Below are 12,317 nucleotides of genomic sequence, written 5' to 3' on the forward strand. Positions count from 1 at the left end.
TTTACTCTTCATGCTAGACCCTGTACTTCAGTCAGGTTGTTTAGCTGCTTTACAGTGGTAATATAATTAACAAGTCTTAACTTCATCTTCAGATTGAGATATCAAAATTATATTTTCAATGGACAGTCAATTGTCAGTGAATCACAGTACTTTTCAATTTAATAAAATCTAAATTCCTCATAACCATGTTGTGAAAATATGCAGAAAAAAATTTGGCTGGGCATGGTGGCTCACGCCTGTAATCCCAGCACTTTGGGAGGCCAAGGCGGGTGGATCATAAGGTCAGAAGATCGAGACCATCCTGGCAAACTTGGTGAAACCCTGTCTCTACTAAAAATACAAAAAAAATTAGCCAGGTGTGGTGGTGGGCACCTGTAGTCCTAGCTTCTCGGGAGGCTGAGGCAGGAGAATGGCAAGAACCCGGGAGGTGGCGGAGCTTGCAGTGAGCAGAGATCGTGCCACTGCACTCCAGCCTGGGTGACAGAGCGAGATTCTATCTCAAAAAAAAAAAAAAAAAAAGGAAAAAAATAATTAAATATACTTGTGTGAGTACAGTAGATATATATCGGAGTGTATCCTGTATGAGTGCAAACTAGCTGCAGTTTCCTTTAAAATAGTCATTTAAAGAAAAGAATTGCCAGATAAATCATAGAATATAAATTTCTCTTGACTTGTAAAACTTGAATTACTAGTGCCATCTGAATGATTCTTCTGAAGGTAGATAGAGTAGTCTCTCCTTACGTGTGAAAGAAAAAGGCTGCATTAGTCCCTCTTATTCATGTGGGATATGTTCCAGGCTCCCCAGTAGATTCTTGAAATGATTAATAGTGTAAAACCCAAGTAGACTATGTTTTTCCACCTGATAACTTGGAAGACTGCTAAGTAACTAACAGGCAGGTGGTATAAACTATGGATACACTAGACAAGAAAGGATTCATGCTCTGGGGAGAATGGAGCTGAATGGCATAGGATTTTGTCACACTACCCAGAACACCTTTTTTTATTGCTAAGTATTATTCCATTGTATCATGTATCACGGTCTGTTAATCCATTCACTTGTTGAAGGCCATTTGCATTGTTTTTGGCATTTGTGAATCATGCTGGTAAGAAAAATATTCATCTACAGTTTTTATATAAACACAAATTTATTCATCATGGATACATATCTAGAAGTGGGTTTGTTGGGTAAATGGTGTGTGTGTGTGTGTTTTCTTATTATACTTTAAGTTCTGGGATACATGTGCAGAATGTGCGGTTTGTTACATAGGTATACATGTGCCATGGTGTTTTGCTGCACCCATCAACCCGTTATCTAGGTTGTAAACATCACATGTATTAGCTATTTGTCCTAATGCTATCTTTCCTCTTTCTCCCCATACCCCAACAAGCCCTGGTGTGTGATATTCCCCTCCCTGTGTCCACGGGCTTTCATTGATCAACTCCTACTTATGAGTGAGAATATGTGGTGTTTTGTTTTCTGTTCCTGTGTTAGTTTGCTGAGGATAATAGTTTCCAGCTTCGTCCCTGTCCCTGCAAAGGACACTAACTCATTCAATTTATGGCTGCATAGTATTCCATGGTGTATATGTGCCACATTTTCTTTATCCAATCTATCATTGATGGGCATTTAGGTTGGTTCCAAGTCTTTGTTACTGTAAATAATGCTGCGATAAACATATGTTTGCACATGTCTTTATAGTAGAATGATTTATAATCCTTTCGGTATATACCCAGTAATGGGATTGCTGGGTCAAATGATATTTCTGGTTCTAGATCCTTGACGAGTTGCCACACTGTCTTCCACTATGGTTGAAATAATTTACACTCCCACCAACAGAGTAAAAGTGTTCCTATTTCTCCACATCCTCACCAGCACCTGTTGTTTCCAGACGTTTTAATGATTGGCATTCTAACTGGCATGAATTGGTTTCTCATTGTGGTTTTGATTTGCATTTCTCTAATGACCAGTGATGATGAGCTTGCTTTCATGTGTTTGTTGACTGCATAAATGTCTTCTTTTGAGAAGTGTCTGTTCATATCCTGTGCCTACTTTTTGATGGGGTTTTGTTTTTCTCTTATAAATTTATTTAAGTTTCTTGTAGATTGGTGATATTAGACCTCTGTCAGATGGATTGATTGCAAAAATTTTCTCCCATTCTGTAGACTGCCTGTTCACTTTGATGATAGTTTATTTTGCTGTGCAGAAGCTCTTTAGTTTAATTAGATCCCATTTGTCAATTTTGGCTTTTGTTGCCAGAGCTTTTGGTGTTTCAGTCATGAAGTCTTTGCCCATGCCTATGTCCTGAATAGTACTGCCTAGGTTTTCTTCTAGGGTTTTTATGGTTTTAGGTCTTACATTTAAGCCTTTAATCCATCATGAGTTAATTTTTGTATTAGGTGTAAGGGAAGGATCCAGTTTCAGTTTTCTGCATATGGCTAGCCAATTTTCCCTGCACCATTTATTCAATAGAGAATCTTTTCCCTATTGCATGTTTTTGTCAGGTTTGTTGAAGAGCAGATGGTTGTAGATGTGTGGTGTTATTTCTGAGGCCTCTGTTCTGTTCCATTGGTCTATATATCTGTTTTGGTACAAGTACCATGTTATTTTGGTTACTGTAGTCTTGTAGTATAGTTTGAAATCAGGTAGCGTGATCCCTCAGCTTTGTGCTTTTTGATTAGGATTTTCTTGGCTATATGGGACATTTTTTTGACTTCATATGAAGTTTAAAGTAGTTTTCTTAGTTCTGTGAAGAAAGATAATGATAGCTAGATGGGAATAGCATTGAATGTATCAACTACTTTGGGCAATATGACCGTTTTCATGATATTGATTCTTCCTATCCATGAGGATGGAATGTTTTTCTATTTATTTGGTCCCTTTCTTATTTCCTTGAGAAGTGGTTTGTAGTTCTCCTTGAAGAGGTCTTTCGCATCTGTTGTAAGTTGTATTTCTAGGTATTTTTTTCTTTGTTTCAATTGTGAATGGGAGTTCACTCATGATTTGGCTTTCTGTTTGTGTATTATTGATGTATAGGAATGCTTGTGATTTTTGCACATTGATTTTGTATCCTGAGACTTTCCTGAAGTTACTTATCAGCTCAAGGAGTTTCTGGGCTGGGATGATGGGGATTTCTAAATATACCATCATGTCATCTGCAAACAGAGACAACTTGACTTCCTCTTTCTATTTGAATACTTTTTATTTCTTTCTCTTGCCTAATTGCCCGGTCCAGAACTTCCAATACTATGTCAATAATAGACAGATCGATGAGACAGAAAATTAATAAGGATATTCCAGATTTGAACTCAACTCTAGACCAAGCAGATCTAATAGACATCTACAGAACTCTCCACCACAAGTCAACAGAATATACATTCTTCTCGGCACCACATAGCACTTATTCTAAAATCGACCACATAATTGGAAGTAAAACATTCCTCAGCAAATGCTAAAGAACGAAAATCTTAACAAAGAATCTCTCAGACCTCACTGCAATCAGATTAGAAATCAGGATTAAGAAACTAATTCAAAACTACACAACTACATGGAAACTGAACAACCTGCTACTGAATGACTACTGGGTAAATAATGGAAATACTGCAGAAGTAAACTTGAGACCAATGAGAAGACAGACACAACATACCAGAATATCTGGGACACAGCTAAAGCAGTGTTTAGAGGAAAATTTATAGCTCTAAATGCCCATATCAGAAAGTGGGAAAGATCTAAAATTGACACCGTAACACCTCAATTAAAAGAATTAGAGAAGTAAGAGCAAACAAATTCAAAAGCTAGCAGAAGACAAGAAATAACTGAGATCAGAGCAGACCTGAGGGAGATAGAGACACGAAAAAACCTTCAAAAAATCAATGCATCCAGAAGCTGGTTTTTTGAAAAGATTAATAAAGTACACTACTAGCCATACTAATGAAGAAGAAAAGAAAGAAGAATCAAATAGATACAATAACAGTGATAAAGAGGGTATCCCCACTGATCCCAGAGAAATACAAACTACCATCAGAGAATACTATAAACACCTCTACACAAATAAACTATAAAATCTGTAAGAAATGGAAAAATTCCTGGACACATACACACTCCCAACACTAAAGCAGAAAGAAGTCGAAACCCTGAATAGACCAAACACAAGTTCTGAAATTGAGGCAGTAATTAATAGCCTACCAACCAAAAATAGCCCAGGACCAGATGGATTCACAGCCAAATTCTACCAGAGGTACAAAGAGGAGTTGGTACCATCCCTGTGGAAATTATTTCAAAGAATAGAAAAAGGATTCTTCCTTAACTCATTTTATGAGGCCAACATCATCCTGATATCAAAACCTGGCAGACACAACCGAAAAAGAAAATTTCAGTCTAATATCACTGATGACCATCGATGCGAAAATCCTCAATAAAATGCTGGCAAAGTGAATCCAGCAGCATATCAAAAAGCTTATTCACCATGAGCAAGTTGGCATTATCTCTGTGATGCAAGGCTGTTTCAGCATACACAAATCAATAAATGTAATCCATCTCATAAACAGAACCCATGACAAAAAAAAAAACAAAAAACAAAAACACATAATTATCTCAATAGATGCAGAAAAGGCCTTCAATAAAATTCAGCACCCTTCATGGTAAAAACACTCAATAAACATATCTCAAAATAATAAGAGCTATATTTTAAAAACCCACAGCAAATATCATACTAAATATGTGTGTTTATTTTTATAAGAAATAGACAAACTGTTTTCCTGAGTGATCATGTGTTCTACTTTCACATACTCAGTGCATGCGAATTCCAATTGTTTCTCAACCTTGCCAGCCTTTGAGATAGTGTTTTTTTTTCCATTAAATTATCCATTCTAATATGTGTGTGATAGTATTGCATTCCCTAGTGACTGATGCTGCTGAGCGTCTTCTGTGTGCTTATTTACCATCTATGTACCTCCTTTGGTGAACACTGTCTAAATTTTGCCCACTTTTCATTGAGCTGTTTCTTCCATTACTGAATTTTGAGACTACATAATATATTGTGGCTACAAGTCCTTCAATGAGTAAATATTCTGCAAATATTTTTCTTGCATCTGTAGCTTTACTTTTCTTTCCCCTAACAGTCCTTTTCAATGAGCAAAAATATATAATTTTGATGTTATCAAATTTTTCATTTATAGATTATGCTCTTTGTGTCACCTAAAATTTCCTTGCCTAAACTGGGGACATATTCAGTTCTAGAAGTTAACATTTTACACTTAGCTATATGACCAATTTTGAGTTATTTTTTGTATGAGGTATGAGGAATATGTAGAGGGTTATTATTTTGCATTTGGTGCCTTACTGTTCCAGTATCACTTGTTGAAAAGACTATGTTTTCTTTATTGAATTGTCTTTTCTCCTTTTTTAAATTGAAAACATCTTCAAAAAAATCTTGTAAAAACAGTTAAGGAAGAAAAAGTAAAATTCAACTAGGCTTGCAGGACAATCAATGGTAATCATTAGGCTAGCTTTCCATTGACCCACTTCCTTATAGTTGGTCACTGATTACTAATCTAGGATAACATAATCTTTGTCACTAGAATCTTTGTTCTCTTTCTGTTCTTTAGATAAAACATAAGACACTAAGAGATGCCAATCTTTCCACTTGAATTTATCCTTTAGGTTCTTCATACTAACAAAACTACTGATGCCAGCCCTTCTGAAATGCTTGGCAAGAAACTCAACTTAGGGAAGAATGTAGTTTCCATATCCTAATGATTTCAGCCGCCTTGCCCAAATCAATTGATGACCTCAATTTTCCAGCCACTCGCCCTTCAAAGATTCTTGCCCAGAAACCTTCAGTGAAATGAGTTTGAGTCTTGAGAATTCTTCTCATGTCCTTTTTCAGTGATCTTGCAATTAGTAAACTCTTTCTCTGTTGCAAACCCCACTATCTCGGTGTATTGTTCTGTTGCTGCACAGCAGGCATACAAACCTTACAATCTTGTAAAAATTCATGGCAAGCAACTGGGCATGGTGGCTCACACCTGTAATCCCAGCACTTTGGGAGGCCACGGAGGGCAAATTACTTGAGGTCAGGAGTTCGAGACCAGGCTGGCCAACATGACAAAACTCTGTCTCTACTAGAAGTACAAAAATTGCCCAGGCATGGTGGCCCATGCCTGTAATCCCAGCTAGTTGGGAGACTGAGGCTGGACAATCACTTGAACCTGGGAGGCAGAGGTTGCAGTGAGCCGAGATTGTGCCACTGCACTTCCTCCTGGGAGACAGAGTGAGACTCCTTCTTAAAAAAAAAAACAAAAAGAAAAAAAAAATTCATGGCAAGCCCCCACTGGGACTGACCCAAAGACAAGCCCAAACAGCTGCTTAGTTATGATGAGCTAAGGGCCATTGCTGGGGCCTTCTTTGTTGGCAGGGCAGTGCTGAATTTCAGCACATAACCTTGTCTGCAGCAGAGAAATCATTTCTGGTCTAAGAAGAAGTCTCAGGTGAGTTTTCTCAGAGCAGCTGGCACCCCACTTCCTTCTGTGTGTGTGTGTGTGTGTGTGTGTGTGTGAGTGTGCGCGCATGTGTGTTTCAAACTTAGAGGTCTTGTGGCCTCTTTTGAGGTCTTGTTGAACTCCCTAAGTCTAGGTAGGGATTTATTTGAGGAGATCTCCCTTCAGATGGAAGAAGACTAGAGGGCATTGCTTGGGAGAAATGGTCTTAGATTTTGGAATCTGAAACTTTATATGGAAAGGTCTTTTGTTTGTCTTTGTCTTGTTATATGTATTTATGTTTGTGGAGGGGATCCTTGAGGAAATTACCAGTGGAAGAAATTACTAACTCAGGAAACTCTTCCTGTTTGGTCAGTCACATTCAGTTAGTCCTGAAGGAGTTGCTAGTGGAATCTCAGCAAGCCTAACTCAGGGTAACCGTCTGCTCTTCATTCTTTCCCAGGGTTCACCCACTGAACTCCTGATCAAAGGCCATCCCTCTCCAGCTTGAGTGGATCAAAGATGACAAGGGCCAATGGAACCAAGTTTGAGCCTTGCCAGGTCAATACTTGGGTCCTGAGTATGGTGACTAGTATCTGTGTTTTGTTACGTCTGTATTATTCCAGCCAGAATGGGAAAAGCTAATTCAGTTCCTCCAGGCAGCCCAATGGGGCTGGTTGCTTTGAGATTATTAAACTCTTTCTCTGCTGCAAACCCCACTGTCTCAGTGTATTGTTCTGTTGCTGTGCAGCAGGCATACAAATCTGACAATCTCATAACTATTTGTGGCAGGTCAGGTAGAGGTCACTCTCCTTGAGGGCATTTACTCACAGCCTAGTGCCCCCTTGCCACTGGGGCAGACCCAGAGACAAGCCCTAGCGACTTCTCAGTTCTGATGAGCTAAGGGCTGTCCCTTAGTTCTCCCCAAGTAACCCACAATGCAACCCTGATGGGCTAGAGCTTCCAAAATTGAAAGATCTTTGTCTATTATTCTGTGAAACAAAAAAAGATTATCTTATTTTGTAGCATAGCTTGACTTTAATACCCGCTGGATTTCAGAGAACGGTGGCCCCTGCATGTTTCTCATGCTTACAGTACCATCCTGTAGCTAGATTTGTTTTGTAAGAAGGAAGAGGAATGAGATGAAATCCTCTATGTATAATGTTTTATGTTGTTTTGGAAAAGTAGAACAATGTAGAAAAAGGTAAAATCATGGTAAAGCAAGAAATTAAAAACTGTTTGGACTGATTTACAAGAAAAAGATGATGATGCTATGGTGGTTCAGTTAAAGGAACCTATGACTTACCCCCCTCCACCTTATGGGGGAGCTGCAGCAGCACTACTGGCACCTCTCCAGAGTCCCTACCACCAAAAAGTCACAAATCCAGGGCAACAGGTATGATCTCTGCTTCTTATACCCAACAGGGGACTCCATTTAAGCAGGGTGTCCCTTCTTATACCCAGCAGGGAACTCCCTTTAGCCAGGGTGTCACTCTGGTTCTGAGAGGCAGTTTCCTCATAACAACTGCTTATAGGAGGTGTTGCTGCCACAGGTCAGCCTACAGGATTTATCCTGGTTTATTCTCTGTTCTCTACTTCCAACCTACTTAATTAGAAAACTAATAGGCCTGTTTATTGAGAAGATCTAAAGTTTACAGAAGGAACAGGATTAAAAATACATATATATAAAGATCCAAAGTATATGGAGAATCTATTCTCCTCTGTATTTGCCACCCACAACCCTATTTGAGCAGATACTCAAATTTTGCTCAATATTTTGCTGAGTTCAGAGAAGCAAAGTATGGTTTTAGATAAAACTAAGGAAAAGGCTGATCTTATTCACACTGACTCTCCCAGTAATCCAGTAAGGGCAGCTGCTCAGATTGCAGTTCCCACCTCTGACCTGGGATGGAATATAAACACTGGAGGTAGATTTAACCTCAAACATAATCAAGACTGCATTTTGATCAGCCTCTGGAAGGGAGTGCCCAAGAAAAACAGCCTCACTAAGATCCAGGAGATGAAGCAGAAGCCTAATGAGGGTTGCTTTGGAATTCTTAGAACAAGTCTTTGAAGCTTTCAGGCAATAAATGGATATTGGCCCAGAAGCCCCAGAAAATTTAATGATAGCTAACATGATGTTTATCCAACAAAGTGCCCCAGCTATGCAGAGAAAGTTACAAAATGTAGCTGAGGCTTTGGACATGTTTATGTCTCAATTAGTGAAGACTGGTTTTAATGTATTTACTGATCACAAAACATAAGGAATAATGAAGAGGCAAGCTGACTTGTTAGCTGTGACTCTGACCCTAGTAGTCCCTGGACCACAACAAGGGCCACCATCAGACACTCCATCTATGGTAGAACCACCTGGGCCCCCAAAAGCCAATAAAAAGGCACATCCCATTGCAGGTCCTAAACAGTGTCCTTACTGCAACAGGGGGGACACTGAAAGGAAAATTGCGCACGCCTTACAAAGCCTAATGTTAAACAGAGTCAGCCTTCTGCCCACCGAATGCCTGGGATAGCTGGGGAGCTTGAGAGAGATACTGAAGAAAAAGACCAGAAATGGTGGCATCCGGGGACTTCTCCTGACCCAAACAACACCCTCCATATTTCCCATATGGGACTCCAGATCCTGATGATGGTGAGAAATCAGCTTCTGGACTTTCTAGTAGACATGGTGTCTCCTATTTGGTGTTAAATATCTGGTTGTCTAAACTTTCCTCAGAAACTATGAAGGTGACTGAAATCTCGGAAAAATTTCTGATGAGGTCATTCCTCCAAATTTTGAATTGTCAACTAGAGCAAGATCATTTGAAGCAGAGCTTTTTGGCTGTGCGCGGTGGCTCACTTCTGTATTCCCAGCAATTTGAGGCTGAGGTGTGTGGATCGTGAGGTGAGGAGATCGAGACCATCCTGATCGTCTTGGCTAACACAGTGAAATGCTGTCTCTACTAAAAATACAAGAAATTAACTGGGCATGGTGTTAGGCATTTGTAGTCCCAGCTACTCAGGAGGCTGAGGCAGGAGAATGGAGTGAACCTGGGAGGCAGAGCTTGCAGTGAGCCAAGATCATGCCACTGCACTCTAGCCTGGAGGACAGAGCAAGACTCTGTCTCAAAAAAAAAAAAAAAAAAAAAAAAAAATTAGAGTTTTTCTGTACATCTGCCAATGTCCTATCCCTTTGTTGGGGCAAGTCCTTTTTTTTTTTTTTTTTTGAGACAGAGTCTTGCTCTGTCACCCAGGCTAGAGTGCAGTGGCACGATCTCGGCTCATTGCAACCTCCACCTCACGGGCTCAATTCTGCCTCAGCCTCCCAAGTAGCTGGGATTACAGGTGTGTGCCACCACGGCTAGCTAATTTTTGTATTTTTAGTAGAGACGGAGTTTCACCATGTTGGCCTGGCTGGTCTTGAACTCCTGACATCAAGTAATCTGCCCCACTTGGCCTCCCAAAGTGCTAGGAGCTGGGATTACAGGTGTGAGCCACCATACCCGGCCTGTTGGGGCAAGTACTCTTAACCAAACTAAATGCTAAGATTACTTTTTCTCTGAGGATGATTGGACATCCAGGTGCTTTCAGACCAAGTATATGTTCTTCAGGCCACATTACTACAACTGGAGATCCTTGAAAGTGCCTGCAGCCCTGAAGAGATACTCCAAAAGGTTAATCCAGAAGCATGGGCAGATGGGAGGCCAGGGAAAACAAAAACTGCATCTCCAGTACAAGCCAAGTTTTGTGCAGGAGTAGCACTGTCAAATCTAAAGCAGTATCCTTTGAGAGAAAAGGCATAGCAATGCATTTAACCTCTGCTAATGGCCTTCCTGCAATATAGGAAGAATTCCTCATTTCCCATGAAATATACCTGTCTTGCCAGGACAAAGAAATGGGACTGAGGAATATTGGTTTGTACAGGATTTGAGGGCTACTAGCCAAATTTTCAAAACCATTTATCTGGTGATACCCGATGCTTATACATTCTTCATGACTTTAACCAGTGAGTTGTACTTGTGTTCAGTCTTGGATCTGACGGGTGCCTTCATCTGTATTCCCCTGAGTCCAGAGTCCCATGTAGTGTTTGTCTTTGAATAGGAAGACTCTGACACCAAAGTTAAATGATGGTATTGTTGGACAGTGCTTCCTCAAGGCTTCAAAACCTCACTAACCATCTGGGGGAAATACATGCTAAGGAGTTTTTGGACTTTCAGTTGAAAAATGAGACTTTGCTTACATATGTTGATGGCATATTAGTAGCTGGCACAACTAAGGCAAATTGACCAGAATACTATACTGACTTTACATTTTTTGTCTGGATGAGGATCCAGAGTATCCAAGAAAAAAGCACAAATCTTGAAACCCTCAGTTATGTATCTTAGGTTTGAACTTTCTCAGGAGTAGAGCAATCTGCTTTTGGACTGGAGAGAAACTCTTGTCAGGGTGGCCAGATTCAGGACATGGCAGCAGCTATGAGGGGTTTTTAGGTATGGCTGGATGTTGCCATATTTTATTTTATTATTTTGGGCTGATAGCAAAATGTCCCTATGAAGCCCTAAGACCAGACACTTGACTCCTAGAATGGACTAAGGAATGTCAAAAGGCGTTTCTAACCATTAAATAAAAATTATTAATGGACCTGACTACTGGGACTGCCTGAACTAAGAAAGCCATTTAATTTGTTCATACATGAGAGAGAAGGGGTGGGTTTAGGAGTACTAACCCAAGACTTGGGAATATCATGAGACCTGTAGCCTACTTTTCAAAAGAGCTGGACATTGTTATGATGGGTTGGACTTCTTGTCTCTGAGCCATTGGCACACTTGTGATCTTCTCCAGGAGGCAGAAGAGTTCACTTTGGGTTAACCTAGCACAGTACACACCCCACACTGTGTATGCTATTTGTTGGAACAGAAGTGGAGCTACTGATTTACTTCTAGAAGAATGAATAGATATCAGGCCATCCTCCTGGATAATCCTAGTGTTACTTTGAGAGCCGTTCCTACTCTAATTCCTGCTAAATAAACCTATACAAGATTGTATATAAATTATTGAGCAAGTGTGTTCTATTCAACCAGACATGACCAAAATTCCCTTTAAAAACCTGGACTTAGAAATATTTACTGAGGAAAGCAGCTTTATGAACCACGGACAACAGAGGCTGAGTATGCTATGGTAACCCTGTGACAGATCCTAGATGCAGAGACACTCCTTCGAGGTTCATCGGCACAGAAGGCAGAACTTAGAATCGTAATCAGGGCATCCCAACTAGGTAAAGACTCCTGAGTCACCGATTACTCTGCTTCCAGGTATTTTTTATTGTTGTCCATGCTTATGGGGCTATTTGGAAAGAAAGGGGACTCTTAACCTTTAATAATTAAAAAAAAAAAAAATAAGCATGCTAAAGAAATCTTAGCCTGACTAAAGGCAGTCTTGTTACCCAAGAAAGTAGCTATAATACACAACCCTGGACATCAGTGGATGGACAATTTGGTAGCAAGAAAATAAATCACTAGGCAGACCAGGCCACTAAAAGGGTGACCAGAGAAAAAAACGCCCAAAGCTTTGCTAATGCCATTAATCCCTGAAATAAACTTCAGCCTAAAGTCCATACCTATTTGGAAGAAGATCTAAAATCACTCGATTGAGGCTTTGACTCCAATCAAAGAACCCAAACTGAGTAGATATGTAACACAGAAGAAAAGGTTCTGGTACCCAAGTATCCTATGACAGGTATCATCAAAGACATACATGATACCACACAGTATGGCAGGCATGCCACCCTTCAACTGATCCAGGACTACGTCTTTGGGACACACTTAAAGAAGGTGATCCAAAAGATAATT

The 12,317-nt window shown here is 40.0% G+C and overlaps 1 protein-coding gene across 4 annotated transcripts in view; it reads left to right on the plus strand.

The window, feature by feature from the left end:
- CFH (complement factor H) overlaps nucleotides 1–12,317 on the plus strand; it is a 120,219-nt gene that overhangs the window by 53,225 nt on the left and 54,677 nt on the right. Inside the window, exon 10 of one of the 4 annotated variants that reach the window (XM_015447399.3) lies at nucleotides 6,938–7,188. The exons of the other annotated variants lie outside the window; for them this stretch is intronic. Coding sequence (XP_015302885.3) covers nucleotides 6,938–6,951 — 14 coding nt within the window. The 3' untranslated portion in view covers nucleotides 6,952–7,188. Of the gene's footprint in view, nucleotides 1–6,937; nucleotides 7,189–12,317 lie in introns of those variants that run through there. 4 annotated transcript variants of the gene reach the window in all.

Source organism: Macaca fascicularis, chromosome 1 (assembly GCF_037993035.2).
Source record: "Macaca fascicularis isolate 582-1 chromosome 1, T2T-MFA8v1.1".
Taxonomy (NCBI): domain Eukaryota; kingdom Metazoa; phylum Chordata; class Mammalia; order Primates; family Cercopithecidae; genus Macaca; species Macaca fascicularis.